This window comes from Sorex fumeus, unplaced genomic scaffold (assembly GCF_029834395.1).
Source record: "Sorex fumeus unplaced genomic scaffold, SorFum_2.1 ptg000063l, whole genome shotgun sequence".
NCBI lineage: Eukaryota > Metazoa > Chordata > Mammalia > Eulipotyphla > Soricidae > Sorex > Sorex fumeus.
In genome coordinates this window covers 37,745,409-37,763,771 of record NW_026606120.1, presented here as the reverse complement: position 1 = coordinate 37,763,771, position 18,363 = coordinate 37,745,409, and the positions used below count along the sequence as shown (strand labels likewise).

The 18,363-nt window shown below is 53.6% G+C and overlaps 1 protein-coding gene across 1 annotated transcript in view; it reads right to left on the bottom strand.

Annotated features, from left to right (window-relative positions):
- The window catches only part of ITGB5 (integrin subunit beta 5), a 116,043-nt gene that overhangs the window by 6,619 nt on the left and 91,061 nt on the right, over window positions 1–18,363 (bottom strand). Inside the window, exons 11-12 of the mRNA XM_056126814.1 lie at window positions 6,184–6,406; window positions 232–335 (exon numbers count right to left, since the gene is read on the bottom strand). Of these exons, the coding sequence (XP_055982789.1) occupies window positions 232–335; window positions 6,184–6,406 (327 nt within the window). The remainder of the gene's footprint in view (window positions 1–231; window positions 336–6,183; window positions 6,407–18,363) is intronic.

The window sequence follows — 18,363 nt, the reverse complement described above, 5'->3', positions numbered from 1 at the left end:
GCTCGAGCCATAAAATGCAAATGTATGAACAGGCAGGCCTTCCATCTGGGGCAGCTGGAGCTCTGGCTGGCAAGGACCCCTCCCAAGGATCCTCCTGGGAAGCCAGCAGTTGTGCCAAGGAAGCCAAAACTGCTTCCACACCCAAGGCCAGTGCCCTCTCCAGCCCCCACGGCCCTGATGCTGTCCCTGCATGTCACCATGACCAGAAGGGGTGAGAGCCCAGGCACTTACCAACAGCGTCTGTCCATGTGACCACCTCGTCCTTGCACAGAGCCTGGCAGGTATGGTTGTCGGCTGGGCTCCCAGAGTGCAGAAGCAGGCACTCCACACACTCTCTTTGGAAAGAGGCAGCACAAGTGGGTGTTAGTTCCACTCGAGAGGGTGGGCTCCACAGTGTGGAGTCCAGACCCCTCCCCAGCCTGGGGCATGAACCTCTTCTTGTGCTCAGGTGTCTGGCGGGGACACCACGGGGTCTGGGAAGGACAGGGGAGTGTTGAGAGGCACATCTGGTCTCCCAGTCAAGCTGAGACCTCCTGGGTCCTGACATCAGGAGCCAAACACAGTTATGCTTCTACATCAAATCCTAACTGAGCACTGAATTCCACGTGAGTGTCTGCACGGTAAAAATCCCTTTCCTGAACTTGCAGAGGGGTCTCAGGTATTCTTTTTGAGTTTACACACACTCGTATGTTTATTGCAGCACTGTTTACAACAGCCAGAATCTGGAAAAAAAACCGAATGCCTGAGAACAGATGACCGGTTAAAGAAACTGTGGTACATCTACACAATGGAATATTATGCAGCTGTTAGAAAAAGATGAAGTCATGAAATTTGCATATAAGTGGATTAACATGGAGAGTATCATGCTAAGTGAATGAGTCAGAGAGGGACAGACATAGGAAGATTGCACTCATTTGTGGAATATAAAGTAACAGTATGGGAGACTAACACCCAAGAATAGTAGATGAATACCAGGATTGCTTCACAGCCCAGAAACTGGCCTCACATGCTGGCAGAAAAGTTCATACAGAAAAGGAAACACCAAGTAAAGGATGCTTGGAGGACCCACTTGGGATGGGAGATATGTATTGAGAGTAGATTATAGACCAAACATGATCACCACTTAATACCTGCATTGCAGACCACAACACCCTAAAGGAGAGAGTGAAAAGGGAATCCGCCTACCACAGAGGCGGGGGGGCGGGGGGGGAGGATGGAAGGGGGATAGGGGAGGGATACTGGGAACACTGGTGGTAGAGAATGGGCACTGGTGGAGGGATGGGTACTCGATCATTATGACTGAAATGTGAGCACGAAAGTTTGTAAGTATATAACTGTATCTCATGGTGATTCATTAAAAAATAAAAATTTTTAAAAAATATGGGCAAACTGTGAAAAAAAGAGACACTTGGAGCCCCTTTCCTAAGGCCAATGTATGTGTATATGTGTCTGTGTGCGTGCATGTATGTGTGTGTATGCATGTGTGTGCATGTGTATATGTGTGTCCGTGCGTGTGTGTGTGTGCGCACGCACATGTTGGGCCATACCCGGAGTATTGGGGAGCTATGCCCAGCTCTGTGCTCAGGGCTGGTTCCCAGCAGTGCTAAGGGACCTTGAGGTGCTAGGGATGCAACCTGGGTCTTCTGCATAAAAAGCATGGGGGGTTGATCCCTTGAGCTGGCTCTCAGTTTAAATCCTAGAGTACGAGAAAATGCTTGAAGGACTCCATGACTCCTTCGTACATACGTTTTAAAGGGTCCAAACCCAGCCTCGGCCCATCTGCCAGATATCAGGGTGAATGAGTCTCCTGAGGCCCATGGGGCAGAGAAACACTATCTGACTAGGTGTGTGTAAAACCTGTTGGAACTGGGAGTGGGGTTCCCTGCTGGGATCTGCTGAGAACTGACCCCAGGTGAGGACTGGTTGGGGCACGCTAACCAGTCTGACAATGCTGAGGGTTCGTTGGAGGGAGAGAGCTCCCACAGCAGGGGCTTCCTCAGGACACTGAGTCAGGACTCCACCGCCTCATGCTGGGAAAGGCCCCTGGGGCTCAGCTCCAGGGGAGATGCCCATGTACCCACATCCCCTGAGGACATGCGGGATATGAGGCTACACAGATCGCCAGTGGAAACAGAGGCAAGTTTGCCACTGGGCATCACCTTCACTCTTTTTTTTAACTCTGTGGAAAAATCTGGACATCCATGGTACCATTTCCAGCGCAAAACTGGGCCGGGAGGATACCTGACTCACCCCCTTATTTTAGCTAAGAGCAGCTAGGCCAAAGCAAGGTCATGGCAGCTGGTCCCTCCTTATGTCCTCTCTCTACTTGCTGAACCATAAGAAGTAAGAAGAGGGTTGGGTGAAGGCAGCGGGTACAGCTTTCATAAGAGAGGTCCCCCAAGTACCTCCAGGAGTGACCCTTGAACACAGGGACAGGATCACTGTTGGATGTGACCCCAAAACAAAGACAAAAAAAGAGGACTCCAATAGATTCAAGTGTCCACCTACTGGGGCCAGAAAGATAGTATAACAGGGAAGGTGTTTGCCTTGAATGTGGCTGACCCCAGCACCACATGTAGTTCCCGGAGCACTGCCAGGAGTAATCCTTGAGCACAGAGCCAGGAATAATCCCGGAGTACTCACTGGGTGTGGCCCAAAAAACAAGGGGAAAAAATTCCTTCTATTCTAGAATTAGCCACAGAAGCCCTCCTCCAGGGCAGGACCTGAGGCAACTGTTCTGGTTACAACCCACAGTGTCCTGTAAGGCTAGAGCTGAGAGGGCAGACAACCAAGACTGGCTTTAATTCCTGCCCCTTCCTGCCCTGCGGCCGGCCTCCAGTCTTCAGGGTCACACATTCAGCAGACATGTCTCTGCACCCACCTCAGTCAGGCTCCCCTGTGTCCGCCTTGCGTCCCCAGGGTCAGCACGTTAGCCCCCATTCCCCACATCCACCTGGGTGGGGGCTGACTGTGAGGATGCTGGACAGAGAAGCACATTCTGACCAAGTGTCTGAACCCCATGCTGGGCGCATTCCCCGCGACAACGTCGGCATGAACAAACAAGCTGCCGGTGAGAGCACTCCCGGTTGTCAATGGAAATCACTGAGGCTGTGTGTGGCACCCTTGGTGGATTCTACATGCTGGCAATCAGCTGCTGCTGCTGCTGCTGAAATCTCAGAAAAATGGAAAGTCTTGAGACATTCAGAACCTGGGGGCTCTCAGCAAACTATCAGAACAGTTAGGCAGAGTCTCGGTGGCAGGGACAGAAGTCACCATGGCAGAGACAGAAGTTACCATGGCAGGGACTTTGCTTTTTTAAAAAAGGAAAAAATTAGTTGTGGTGTAGAACTTCGTACATCAATACCACATACTTTGGCACTAAAGTAATGATCTAACCCAAACTGTAATAAAAAATGTTTTGGATGCCCTCCTTCCCCAGTCGCTGCCATGATGACTCACCCACCGGCCCTGCTCTGCTGATCAGGACACAAACCAAGCAGCTAAAATGGGTGGGCACACTTGTCCCACCCCACTCCCGGCTGAAAACTCTGGGGTGCCCTTGCATGTGGGTTGGGCCCTGTATCCGCCCTGCTGAGGCCAGGCAGACACAGCCTTATCCCACCACTGCCAACAGCTCAACTCCACCACTTAACTAATATTCTCTGAAGTGACACTGAACTGTGAAAAATGTCAGATACCCTGGTGCCCAGGCTGAAAACTCTGGGATCTTCTTGTAGTTTACATGGGCAGCCTCCCTGCCTGGAAGCCACGCCCACACCCCATAGCCACAGCCATACCTACTCATCTACTCATACCTGCTTCGACATAGATCCTAAAGTCTCGGAATCACAAAACCTTCTAAAAAAAAGCCAACTAAATTCAACAAAGACAATAACACAGAAGGCTCAACTTGCAACAAACAGCTCAGTAAATTCTTAGACAAGGACTTAACAACCCTGTGATGAAATATAGCAATAAGACTCTGGGACACACTGGTCCCCAAGCAATGAAAACTGATTTTTTAAACTTATCGATTTTAATATTGGACCTTTGACAGCTAATTAATTTCAGCTCTAGACTTGCATCAACATTTGTGGCTTTCGTCTACATTTTAAAAATAAATTAAAAAAAGAAAAGAATAAAAATGGTTTTAGATTGAGGGCTGGAGAGACAGTGCAGAGGTTAAGGTGCTTGCCTTGCCCGCCAACCAGGCCTTCACTCCTGGTTCTACATGGCAGGAGTGATCCCTCAGCACAGAGCAGGAGTAAGCCTGGAGCACTGCTGTGTGTGACCCCAAATCCAAAATAGCATTAAAAAAAAATAAGTTGTACATCGGCTGTGAAAGAGATGGGGCAGGGCTGTGCGTGTGAGGAAGAGTGAGCCTCGCGTTGGCTCCTCTTCTCTCCCGCTCCTTCATGTTGCTCAATGGCTGATAAAGTCCATGCCTTCGAGGAAATAAACATTTTAAACTTGGACAGCAAAGCAAGCCTTCCACGGGGACTTACCTGTTGGCTCACTCACTGCCCCCTAAAAAGGGAGCTAGCGGGTCTGGTCCACTTTCATGGGCTCCCCTTGTACTGTCTATGCTTGACCCCCGAGCCCTTTCATGCAGCGCGTCTCAACTATGGGCACTAGACTCAAAGGGATTTGCTGGGGGCGGGGCGGGCACAGCCCTTGGCACACTGTGGTATGGCTCAGAGGGCAGCAAGACCCCAGGCCTGGCGCACCACCCACTTCCTCAGCACAGGGGTCTCCAGTCAAGCTGCCGTGAGCTGCCCTCGGCTTTCCATCCCAGCCCACAGACAGTGAACCTGTTTTCTCCTTCACTATCCAGGGCTCCTCTCCAGCCATACAAGTAGAAGCTGGCCTGCTCTATCTTGTCCCTTGATCCTCAGCCAGCTCTCAATTACCCACGCCTGGATTATTTGTGGCAAACATCCAAGCCAGGGCTCTGCAGCCTCCCCCAGCGTGTGGAGCATGGCCTGCCCCGCGGCCAGCGCAGCCCCAGGCACATGACCTCATTTCATGATGGGGCTGAGCCAGACACTCTGTGGGGAACCCGGCCAAAAGCACATCGCACAACTGCGTTCCAGATAAAGGCCAAGGTCTGTGTGACCGTTTGTTTGGGCTGAGGCTGATGACACAGCTGTTTCCCGAGCAGGGCTCGAGAGAGTGGCGCCCTTGTGTTCGGGGCAGAGCTCGTCTGCGTTCGCTCCTCTCACATGCTCTCTGCTGTGTGGGGCAGAGGGTGAGGAGGTTGGCCTGGGCTCGGAGGCCGTGCAGGCGCACAGCCAGCTCTGACCACTCTAACCCCCGTCTGTGCGCATGAAACAGAAAAACGCAAAGGTTACTGTGGCTTCTCTCCTGGCTGCCTCCTTATGGTGGGTGCTTTTCCCGGCCAATTTACCTGCTGATTTTACTCTGTGTTAGTCTTGGGTCATACCTGGCTGTACGGGGGTGATGATGGTGTTTGTTCCTGGCTTAGTGGTTGAGGGTTGTTCCTGGTGGTGCACATGGGACCAGGAGTTACCAGGAATTGAACCTAGGGCCTCACACACACAAGGCAAGTGATCTCCCACTGAGCTGCCTCCCTGGCCCTGACCACAATGGGTTTCAAGCAGCACTGACCCCCTTCCGTGAGACTGAGGATGCTGATGTGTGCTGGGAGGACACTGCCTTCACCTGTGGAAATGGGATGGCGCTATCCATGTCCCAGTACACAAGGCTCTATCCCTGCCCAATACACAACAGAGAGGCTCTATCCCTGTCCCAATACACAACAGGATGGGTGGGAAAGGGGTGAGGGGGGAAGGGCGAGGGCGGGGGATAACTCTCTGGTGATGCTACTTTGATCTTGAAGCCTGTTTCACTTCATTTATTGCTTATCTGGACATTTCAAAGCTCGTTTGCTTTGTTTAATTTTATTTTCATACAGAATCCTTCTAGAACCAGAAGGACTCAACTTTTGGTGAATGTTATGAGAGTTCTGCTCGCCAGCCAACCTTGCTGGTGGGGGTAGGGTACCATGATGGGGAGCGAGGCGGCAGCCCTGAGGGCTGGGCTGGACAAAGTCCTGCGCACGTGTGTGTTTGTGTGTGTGTGTGCGCGTGTGTTTGTGTGTTTGAGTGCGTGTGTGCACGCGTGCATGCGTGTACATGCACAGCTGAGGGGGCGGGGGCTTACCTCTTGGTGCTGCAGGCATCGGGGCAGGTGGGGCACTTCTCACACGTCTCCCCGAAGGCCCCTGGCTCTGTGCACTGGCACTGCCCGCAGACACAGTGCCCACGGCCACTGCAGATCTGGCCGTCCTTAGCCCAGCACGTGCTGGTGTCCGTGGAGCAGTTACAGTTGTCACCGATGTAGCCCGCTTGGCACTTGCATTCTCCACAGTGACACTCGCCGTGACCTGATGGGACACACAGCACATCAGGGCCTGGCGATACATCCCTAAGCCCGCACCTGCTGAGGCGCTGGGAGGGCTGCTATGGATGACAGGGAGCCCAGCTGGGCTCAGAGCGGGACCAGGGCTCCTGTGAGCTTCCTCTGGCCTCAGCTGTCACATGATTAAGGGCCCCCAAACATGTAACCATCCTAGCACATAGAAGACTTTTAAAATGAAGTGTATTCAGGGGCTAAAGTAAGCACTGAGCACTGCCTGGTGTGGCCCCCAAACCAAAAATCCAAACCAAACCAAAACCAAGTATCTGCCTCCCCCACCCCAAATACAAACTCAAATACAGTTCTGTTTCTGTTTCTGGTTGTTTATTTGTTGTTTTTTAATTTTTTTGCAGGAAGAGGTTTGGCCCACACCCTGTGATTCTCAGATGAGTGCATGTGGTGCCAGGGTTAAACCCAGGCAAGCACTTAGCACCTGTACTATCCATCCAGTCCCCAATACACTTCACTGAAACATCTTCTATGTGCCAGGGGATTGGAGAGATAGAATATAGTGGGTGGGATGCTTGCCTTGCATGCGGCTAACCCGGCGTCCCATACGGATCCCTGAGCACCACCAGGAGTGATTCTCAAGCACAGAGCCAGGAGTAACCCTGAGCACCACCAGGTGGGACCACCAAACTAACAAATCAACACAGCTTACACCTTGTGTAAGCTGGCACGGCAGCTGGCTGATCTCACGCTGCTCCCCTGTAGGTGGTCATCACGGCGCTGAGCCCGTGTCTTTTTTTTTAATTATTAGTGAGACATCATGAGGTACAGTTGCAAACTTACACATTTTTGTGCTTGGGTTTCGATTATACAATGATCAAATACCCATCCCTCCACCAGTGCCCATTCTCCACCACCACGGATCCCAGTATCCCTCCCACTGCCCATCCCCCCCATCCCACCCTGCCTCTGTGGCAGGGCATTCCCTTTTGTTCTCTCTCTCTTATTGGAGCCCGTGTCTTTACTGCAGGTACATTATAGCAGGAGGTGGGAGGCAGCCCTGGGGCCGGGGCAGCCAGGTCCTCCTGCTCCTCCCTGACTCAGCCATGTGGGCGCTCCATGAGGGTGCCCCACAGTTTTGTCAGAACCCACATGCAGAGCCTCATCACTCAGCCTGCCACCTCACGGAGAGTGGGGCTGCAGGGTGAGGAGGACCAGGCCAGCGCCAGGAGGATGCCTGGAGGTTGGTGATGCTGTAGGAGGTGCAGGGGAGTGTGTGCCCTCTTGGGGAGGGAGCACGGCCACACCTCTTGCCAAGAGTCAAGGGAGGCATTCCGGTGTGGACATGTGTCAGTTTCTCTATCTGTGAGCTGTTTCCATATTTTGGCGATCTGGAGAGTATCGTGCTGAGTGGAGTCAGAGGGAGAGAGACAGACTCAGAATGATCCCTCTCATGTGGGATATAAAGAAACGTCCTAGGGGAATATCAAATGCCCTGTGGCAATAGAATCAAAGGGCAGGAGAACTGGTCTTTAGTAAAAAGCTTGGCACTAGGGTGGGGTGGGGGGATAAGTTAGGGAAGGGAACTCAAGGACAAGGGGAAGGGAAAGGTATAGGGAGCGGGTGGGAGGGAACCCGGGAACACTGGTGAAGGACTGGTGTTGGAACAGTGTATGCCTGAAATGCAATCATAAATATCTTTGTAACTTTGTAATTAATGGTGATTCAGTAAAAAAAAAAAAAAAAAAGAGGGGCTCCTCACCAGGCAGTGGGGCAGGTGAGAGGCATCCCCATCCCAAGGGACTGAGCCCTGGCAGCCAGCCTCCACTGTCCAACCACCACCACGCTCCAGGCCACTTTCCAGACACATTATAAGACACTTCCTACCCATTTGTGCCTCTCAGAGAGCCCGACAAGCTACCGAGGGTACCCTGCCTGCACAGGTAGAACCTGGCAAGCTCCCCATGGCATATTCGAGATGCCAAATACAGTAACAATAATAGGGAGGAATAGAGACTTTACTGGTGCCTGCTCGAGTAATTTGAAGATCAGTGGGATGACAGTGATACAGTGATACAGTAAAAAAGAAGTCAAGAGTGGGAGAGCTGGAGGGCTGGTGCCTGCCCAGTCATGGGGCTTTGTAGAGAGGCAGAAGACTCATGGCCAGCCAGCAGGAACAGTGGATGGACCTAAAGAGCCCCAACTACTTTGGTGGGGTGTCCCTGAGGGGTGGCAGTCTTCGTCAAGTGGAGGGACAGGGATTAAGGAGCATTCTCTGAACATGGTCGATCCTTGTCCAATCCCTGGCACCACATGGTCTCTAAGGCACTGCTGGGGCCGAGGGAATCTGCATCCTCAGGCCTTTGCACTGACCTGATAGTCTGGATATGGCCTTGGGGCCTCAGACAGTTTATGGCTTCAGAGCAAAGTCCCCAGTCTGGAGAGAGAGTACAGGTGAGGCATTTGTCTTGTATACAGCAGAGGGAGGTTGATGCACTACACTGCATAGGGTCCCCTGAGCACCACCACAAGTGATCCATGAGCACAAAGCCATGAATAAGCCCGAGCAGAGCTGGATGGGGCCCCAAACATGGAAAAGCAAAGTCCTCAGCATGACATGAAGAAAGGAGCCCAGGTTCCAAGCTGCAACCACCTAAGTGCTTGTCCTCAGGGACCCCAAGCATCTCAGTTTAGCTGATGCCATATCACTGCCTTTCAAGATGAACCTAAAGCAGCTACAGCAAAGATGTGGCACGTGCCTCACATCCACGTTGTCCCAGAGAGCCCAGATGTGGCTTCAGGACCCTCCTGCACACGATACTCCAAGGAGTCCTACCAGCTGAGGGAGCTAGCACACAGATACAGCTCCTTGCTGTCTGATATGCATTTTTGCTGTTCACTGTCCCTGTTGTGACACCCAGCCTTTCCTATACTTAGTGGCAGTGCTGGCAGTGGGTCACACACTTTTGTTGTGGCGTCTGTAAAGAGTTATTAGTTGTGTGCTGGAGATTCCGAACAGGAAAGTTGCTGGGTTGCACCTTGGTATGTGGGGCTGTGCCAGGGATCAAACTTGTGGCCTCATGCTTGCAAGACTGCTGCTCTACCATTGAGCTATCCTCAGGTCCCTGGGTATGGTTCCCAGGTCTCCTTAAGAAAGGACGACCTGTGTGGAGTATCAAGCACTGTACAGGTCTGTGACTTGATCTTCCATTCTCATCAGGTCTGCAGGTGGGGCTCAAGCTGTTCATGCCAGGGAGTGCCCACAAGCTCTCTTGATTGCCCAAACAGGAACATAATTAAAGAACAAGGAAGGTTGGGATATAGCTCGGCAGTAGAACAAGGTCTAGCAAGTTCTGAACATCCCCCGCCTTGCCAAAAAGCCAGACTAAAACAAAACAAGAAGGGTCATTTGGATCTCAAAGGATCCCCAAGATGTCAGTCACCATTAGAACTGACCGGGACAGTGACCATGGGTAGCAGGCCTGGTGGGCCTAAGCCAGGGCTCTTCACCAAAGCCAAACAGTTTAGACTGTACAGGCCACCCCCGCCCCCAGCCGTCCCCGGCCCCTCCCCCCCATTCACACCTTAATAAAGCGTGCTGAACTTCCTGAAGCCTGTTTAACATTGAAAAATGTTTCCCTTACACATTGCTAGGACTATGGTGGGGCTGGGGGGTGGGGGGGCATGTGAATGTGAAAACACTTTTGTGGAAGCACTTTGTAAGCTGTGAATGTGCAGGTTATTATTAGCACTACCTTTGTTAGGATGATGGATGGCTAAATGGACAGGAAGTTGTAAATGTGTCTATTTAGATGGAATCTCTGCTCTCCCTTCAGCAAAGCAGTGCTGGTGTGGGCTGTGTGCCAGACGGGAGGCGGGGCTCGCTTCCTAGCATGAAAGAGAATGCCCGGCTATTTAGAAGGGGCACCCTGGAAGCGGGCTTGGAAGGGGCTGGGGAAGGGGAGGGCCGGCCGGGAGCTGGCAGCCTGGGAGCCAAGAGAGCTGAGCGGCAGTGTGGCAGCTACCCAGCCCGGGGGCAGGCAGACAGACTTCCCTGGGCTGCTGAGTTCTGCCCAGAAGGTGGAGAGGTGAGGACAGTCCTCCGTGAGGGCGCGGAGGCATGTGTCAGCACCTCCTACAGGGAAGGTGGTTGGGAAGAGGGACAAAGAGACAGGGAGGAAGGAGGAAAGGGGACTCAGAAGATGGGGTGTGCCTTGGCATGCGTCTGATTAGGGGGGTTTTCAAAAGGCGACCACTGGAGAGACCCTACCCAGACCACGAGAGAGACAGGGAGGAGTGGAATGGGCCAGGGCGAGCAGAGCCCCCAGCCACTCCCCGCCATGCTGGCCCTGCTCCCAGCACTGCCCCAGTGGTCCTAGCCCTGGTGGCCCTCTCCCAGCACCAATCACCAGGAAGGCTGCTTCCGGCACCCCCACCCCAACACGGCTGGATGCGGTCCCTCTGAAATAAGCAGAGCTGTGTGTGCACCATCTGTGAGCAGTATGATGCACTTCCCAGGGTGAGACATCTAGCCAGTGCTCAGCAAAGGCCAGCTGTCCCCCGAAAGGGAGGAGGGAGAACTATGGGGGGCTTGGCTCAGACCCTCAAGGCCAATAGCTCCATGGCCAGAACAAGAGAATACGCGACCCGCTGGAGTGGCCAGGTGGGTTCCAAGGACTTGGTGTGGGGTAGTCCCTACAGGGGGCACCGGAGGGCCAAGGGAGGAGGCAAGCTGGGTCACATGTCTAAGGGGGGCCTCGGTGGTTCCCTAGGTGCAGCCTCACCCACACTGGTTGGTTGGTCTGCAGAGGCCCTGGGCTCTGGGGTGGCCCCAGAGCATCCTGCCAAGGGCCGTGGCTGTGAGTGGGTATGGGGCAAACAGGCGGGCATGGGGCTTCTCATGCCCCCTCCCTTACCCGGTTCCAGAGTGAGGGGCACTGACAGACAGCTATCAGCTCCTCAGGGCTACGACGGCTCTCCAGAGCGGGTCCAAAAATAGCCTCCCCCGCTTGGGAATGCACTTTGGGTCCTCTGCGGAGCTTCCGGAGCCTGCGACATCCGTGCCAGCTCCGGGGGGCCAAGGCGGGGCACTGGGCCCAGTTCCTGGCTCAGGAAGGCAAGGCCTGTTCTCATTTCTCACGCCCCACAATCCTGTCCTGCACCCACACAAACGCTCACTCCTCTCACACTCTCTGTCTCTGCCTCTCTGCATCTACATGGTGTCTGTCTGTCTGTCTGTCTATCCTCCTCACTCCTAGTCCTGCCTGCCCCCACAGCTCTCTGCCCCACAATCCTCCCCTCCGGGACAGGCCCTCCTGTAAACAGGAAGTGGCTAAGAGGAAAATGAAAGAGAAGGAAGGGGAATATGTGTACTGAAAGCCTTTGCTCACTGCGGGTGGGGGGAAGTTCCCGCCTGCCAAGTCTTGGCTGGTCTCTGAACTGGGCACCTTGGATGAGAAGCTGAAACTTTCTGACAATAGTCTTACAAGAGTGGGAAACTCAAAAGGCTGCCCAGCACACCACAGTCCACCAGGACCACTGGGAGTGGCTCTAAGTCCCACCAGGTACAGACCCCAAACCAGAGATAGGAGTCAGGGGGACAATTCAGGGATTCGGACACTTGCCTTGCACGCAGCTGACTGTGGTTAGATCCCTGACGTATGTCCCCTGAATCTTCACCGGGGGGGACCCCTGTGCACAGACCCAGGAGCAGCCACAAGCAACACCTCCAAACTCCAAAATAAACAAGAGACTGCACTGGAGAGAATACAAGGAAAAAGACACTTCCCTTGCATGTCAGTTCGATCCCTGGCTCCTGAGAGAACTACAAGTGACTCCTGAACACAGAGCCAGAAGTAAGGGGCTGGAGCGATAGTACAGCGGGGAAGGCGTTTGCCTTGCACGTGGCTGACCCAGGTTCAATCCCCTGCATTTCATATGATCTTCCGTGAACTTCCAGGAGTAATTCCTGAGTGCAGAACTAGGAGTAGCCCCTGAGCATCGCCAGGTATCGCTCCCAAATAAAAACAAACAACAACAACATGAAAACAGAGTCAGGAGTAAGACCCCAGCAAACCTGGGTATGGCCCCAAAGATTAAAAAAAATAAAAAAGGAGTCGGAAGCCACCCTGGAGGGTTCCTGGTTGGTCACGTGGTTGGTCCAGGCTGCCATGGGACTAAATCCTGCCACCCTGGCACCAGGGGAGTCTGGGGCCCTGCAGTGGGCTGCCCCACCGGGGAGAGAGGCATCTGCCAGGAGGACACCAGCCCTCACTGCTGCCCAGAACCAAGCTCACCCTGCTGTCCGCGCAGATGGGCGGCAGAGGGCACGGCTGGCCTCAGCCTGGGACCCTGCTGCTAGCAAGCGCTCCTGCTCCCTGGGGACCAGCAGACCTGTTACATAAGCGCCCTCCGTGTCCTTGCGTGTCCCTTCTCCGCGAGGCGCCTCCGCCCTCCCAGCCCTTCCTGGGCCGCTCCCCTAGTGGGCTCCAGCGCCAGCAGAAGGGAAGGGTGGGGGTTCGGGAAATGCACAGCGCGCTCCAGTCCGCTCGGCGGCGACCGGGCCGGGCTGCAGGTTCCTGCGCAGACGGAGCCCGACTTGGAGAGCCCCAGAGAGCAGCTGCCTTGCTGGCTTACTCCGGCTTCCTGTGTAAACACGGCAGGGGCTTGCCAGGGATGAGCTGCTGCCCGGAGGACATGCCAGCCAGGGCCCCTCCCCGCTCAGAAGGCAGCGCAGCCTCGCTCCGTGCCCACAGCTCGCTGGATCTGCTTAGTCACTCTCTGCTACTGGACCCGCCATGGAACTGCCCGGCCAGGATGCAGTTTCCGCGGCTGCAGACTCCCAGCGGACACCTGTTGACTCTGGGTCTTCGGCAATAAAAGAGGCCCAGGGCCTTGTCTGTCTCAGAGGACGGGGATGTGCAACAGAAGTGGATAGCTTACTGCCTTTAGGAAACCTTTCATGTCATGGGGCAACAAGTGCTTACAAATCTCATAATGGGTATGAGTGGGCATGGTGTTTGCCTAGTACATGGCTGACCTGGGTTTGATTCCCAGCATCCCATAATGGTCTCCTGAGCACCAACAGGAGTAATTCCTGAGTGCAGAGCCAGGGGTGACCCCTGAGCATCGCTAGGTGTTTCCCCCCCGCCCCCCTAAATCTCTTAATACTAGAGACTCTTTGCAGAATATCTGAAATAGGCCAGGCACTGCCCTCAGGGCTGTGCTTAGCTAATCTCCTATTCTTCCCAATAATCCTAACTGGTGATACAACTATTACCCAATTTTTGCAGATATGGAAAAGGAAGCACAGAGAATCCAAGTATTTTATCCAAAGCCAGGAGTCAGGATGGGTGTCGGGATGAGGATTTGAACCATAACTGCCTGGCACTGGAGCCCAGCCCCCTCGCCATTACAAACCTACCACTTTTCTAGTATTATCTGGTAATAACTAAGTAGGAAAAAGATGACAGACAGGCTGGGGAAATAACTCAAAGGGCTGGAGAACATGCTTGGCACATGGGAATCCTGGGTTCAGTTCTTGCGAGCAGATGGTACCCTGAGCACTGCTGTGTGTGGCCCCATGGCAACAACAAGAAGAAATGACAACATACACGGTAGACGCTCATGACGACTCAATATGGTAGAGCTGAAACGCCAGCCGACCCATCCCCAAGGCAGGTTCACTGAGTCTTCACTGCCCTTTAAACCACTCTTGACCTCTGTTCTCTGCTCAGTAAAATAAAGGCAATGGACCACACTGCTCCACCTCTGACACTGGCACCTAAGGTCAGAACAGGGAGAAAATGGAGGAACTCATGACAAACCAAGTTGCTTGGTATCCTGCCTAGGAGTGTGGAAGTCAGGAGAGAGGACGGTGGTGTCACTGCTACAGCAGAGCTAAGGAACACGTCCGTGGAACTAAGGAGCACGTCTATGGAGGCACGAGGACAGAGCCACGGGGACCCAGGGAACCACAGGGTGGACCCAAATTTGACAGAGCCAAGAGCTGCCCGGCAGGCAGCAAATGGCAACAGTGAGTGTGAAATCCTTAGGAAATGGGAGTGTGAGTGTGGAGGAGAGAGAGGGCACTAGGCTGGAGAGACAGCACAGCAGGCAGGGCGGTTTTCCTTGCGAGTACCTGACCTGGCTCATCCCTGACTTCCCAAATGGCTCCCTAAGCCCACTCTGGTGGGTGATTCCTGAGCGCAAAGCCAGGAGTAATGCCTGAGCACCATCGGGTGTGCCCCCTCCCCTCAAAAAAGGGAGAGGGTGGCAATAAGCCATGTAGGACACTGAGGGCTGCTGTTTTTCTACCCACCTTTAAGTTTTTAGGGTTTTCAGTACTTACTTCTATCAGTGCTCAGGGAACCATATGCGGTGACAGGGATCAAATCTAGAGTTGGCTTCAAGCAAGGTAAGTACCTTAGCCCCTGTACTGTCCTCAGCCCTAATCCATCCTTTCTGAAGTACACGGTGAGAGAGACATGGTGGCTGGGAGCTAGCGCAGCGAGTGAGGCGCTTGCCTTGCATGGGGCCCACCACGGTTTGATCCCTGGCACTGTATCTGGTTCCTGGGGCCCTCCCAGGCGTGAGCCCTGTGCAGAGTCAGGAGTAAACCCTGAGCATCGCAGGAGCGGTTCAGAAGCAAAATGAAACGAAACAGGCCTGAGCAAGGTTAAAAAGTGAGCAGAGTACAGGAGGTAGTTGGGGTAGTAGAGCACATGCTGGCATGTCTGAGGCCTTGGGTTTGATCCCCAGGAACACCCAGTATTTCCTGAGAATAAGGGATGTGACCCTGTGGCCCGCAGCACTGCTGGGTGTAGCCTGGACCTTCATCAAAAACAGAGGGCAGGACCAGAGTAGGGGGCTAAGAGGGGTTGCCTTCCACATGGCTAATGCTGATTTGAATCTGCGACGCCATAGATGGTCTCTTGAGCACTGCCAGGAGTGAGCATGGCTTATTGAGCACTGCTACATGTGCATCCTCCTCCAGCTAAAAATGCAAGGGGAAAATGTGGACATGTGATCACTTATCATCCAGGTCTAGTTAGTCACCTGTTTGCCTCATCTCATTAGCCCGCAAATGGACAGAGACTCAGAAGATGTTTTAGTTTTGCGTAGGTGCTGAGCAGAGTGTGGGCCACATTAGAGCACCTTGCTGGAGGCTGTGAACATCCCTGGGGACATCCTGAAGCCCAGCAGGAGGCCCTCAGCACTGAAGATTACCCAAGGGTCAGGAACATGGAGGCTTACAGCTTTTATAGGATCCTTGAGATATTTCTAATTCCTAAAAACTGTTCAACAAACTGAGACTTCAGGGTAATACGAGGGGATAAAGAGGCTGAGACTTCTCTTTTCAGGGCAGAGATGTGATTCAGTGGAGAGTATCTGCCCCAACTGGGGTTCGATTCCTGGCACCAGCAAAAGCAACAGGGGGCTGTTCTCTCCCTATTGGCAGGAGGAAAGGCTTCAGCTCAGCTTCCACCTGCCACTGTTCCTGCAGGTGGTTGGGGTTTCCCCAGTGCAGAGCTTCAGGGAAGGACACAGGGCCTCCTTCATCTTGGGGCCAGCTGCTCCTTCGATCTTGGCTTCCTGTCAATGAATAACCAGCTCTGACAAGGTCAAAGGATGGTGTTTCCCTGACACACCCTTAGCTGTCTCTGGACTACCTATTGCACCTGCCTCTGAGAAGCAAACTCAGGCCACTTGACCAACACTGTCCCCTGCCAAGCTGCCCCCTGCCCTGAGATGACAGCACCTGCAGGGAAGCTGAGGCGCCCTTCGTAAAGGCAACAGAGCCCTGCGAAAGGGCATCTGCCTTTCTAATCTGTACGTGCGTTTCCCATGCTGGTGGCTGGTGGCCAAGTCCCTGTGATCACTACCACATTTCCCATGAAGGTCGGGAGGAAAAGCACTGAGTCTTTGACCCAATTCCATCAATCACAGGGAGACCAGGCAATGGAGCGAAGATGGAAAAATCCTGTGTCCTTTAGTGAACCAGCCCTTCCAGTTTCAGAGTAGTCTGTGCACTAGAGACACACTCCAGTTCTCGCAGGACCCTGAGACTGCTGACTCGGGAAGGAAAACAAGACCTGTGGCCAAAAGCAACAGAGGCGCCTCTGACAGCAGCCGGAGCCTGGCAGTACTGCTGGGAAGTGCCAGCGGCACTGGAGAGACCCAAACCCACCACCCTCCGGTCACTGGGGCAGGGTGAGGGGGCCTGTTTCTGGACTGCAAGGCAGTCCTGGTTTGTACTCCAGGCACCAGCTGCCACGTTCTGCCCTCCGCTGGCTGCTGCTACATGTTGGGGCAGCACTGCCATCCATAGCCAGAGCAGATCTGGGAATCACAAGACAGGCGTGGTAGGAGACAGCTGTCCAAAAGGCTAGGGCTGAGGCTTGAGGCTCACTATCTGTGGCAACTGTCACATTCATGGTCGTCCTCCTGCCCCCCATCACATACATATCCACTTCAAGTGGCGGGCTGCAGCCATCCCCAAATGAAATATTTATATTAGGAGAATTCTGAAAGTTGGAATAACAGGAATTAACTTGAGAAAAACGGACTCAGCACAATCAGCAGTAACAGCAACAGACACCTGCTGAGTACCCCAAAGAAACACCATGTGCCTTTCACTGAATGATTATCACAACACAAGGCCCACAAGGAGCATGAGAACGTGGACTGGTGGGAACACAGGGGCACTGGACATTTTTTTTTTTTAATTTATTTATTGAATCACTGTGGGAAAGGTTACAAAGCTTTCAGGTTTATGTCTCAGTCATGCAAATATCAAACACATTTCCCTTTACCAATACTTATTTTTTACCATGAAGAACCCCAATAAAACCCCACCCCCCACCCCTCCCCGTCCCTGTGAAGCAGATGAATTCTAGTTAACACTCTATCTGCTTTGATTAGATTCATTGTTTCAATAAAAGATTCACCACTATTATTTAGAGTTTACCCCCCCCCCCCAAATCAGACATGCTGAAAAAGCATTGTGAAGTGATTTGCTTTCTACGGCTGGGTTCAAGAATTAAATGTTGGTTTTGGATTTCTGCTCTTTTACCTATTGACCCTGGAAGTATTTCTACTGAAAGTCAGATAGTTAAGAAATTGGTTTCTGTGTTCTGGAGTCCTGGCCGTGCTGGAGAGCCGCTCGCGGGGGGCAACCGGTGGCCTCGGTAGGGCGTGAAGGGCGGACCGAAACGCCCCCCTTCCCATGAGGTTTTAGTCGCCCCCACACTCCCGGCTCATACCTGCTGTCCACAAGGCTCCCATGTGGCCGCCATCTTTCTTCCCAAAGAGGAGAGGGCGAATGGGGCAACACCCTTTCCCCTCCGGCAGACTTGATGGCCTGGATCGATGCAGAGTCCGTTCACTTTTCTGCTCCAAGCTGCTGGGTTCTGCATTAAGTCCTTGTGCTTCTGGGGCCGTGGCCGTGCTGGAGAGCCGCTCGCGGGGGGCAACTGGTGACCTCGGTAGGGCGTGAAGGACGGACCAGAACGCCCCCCTTCCCATGAGGTTTTAGTCGCCCCCACACCCCCGGCTCATACCTGCTGTCCACAAGGCTCCCATGTGGCCGCCATCTTTCTTTCCAGAGGGAGGAGGGCGGAAGGGAGCAACACCCTTTCCCCTCTGGGCAGAAATGATTGCCTGGATCAACGCATAGTCCTTTCACTTTTCTGCTCCAAGCTGCTGGGTTCTGCATTAGGTCATTGTGCTTCTGGGGCTGTGGCCGTGCTGGAGAGCCGCTCGTGGGGGCAACTGGTGGCCTCGGTAGGGCGTGAAGGGCGGACCGAAACGCCCCCCTTCCCATGAGGTTTTAGTCGCCCCCACACTCCCGGCTCATACCTGCTGTCCACAAGGCTCCCATGTGGCCGCCATCTTTCTTTCCAGAGAGGAGAGGGCGAATGGGGCAACACCCTTTCCCCTCCGGCAGACTTGATGGCCTGGATCAATGCAGAGTCC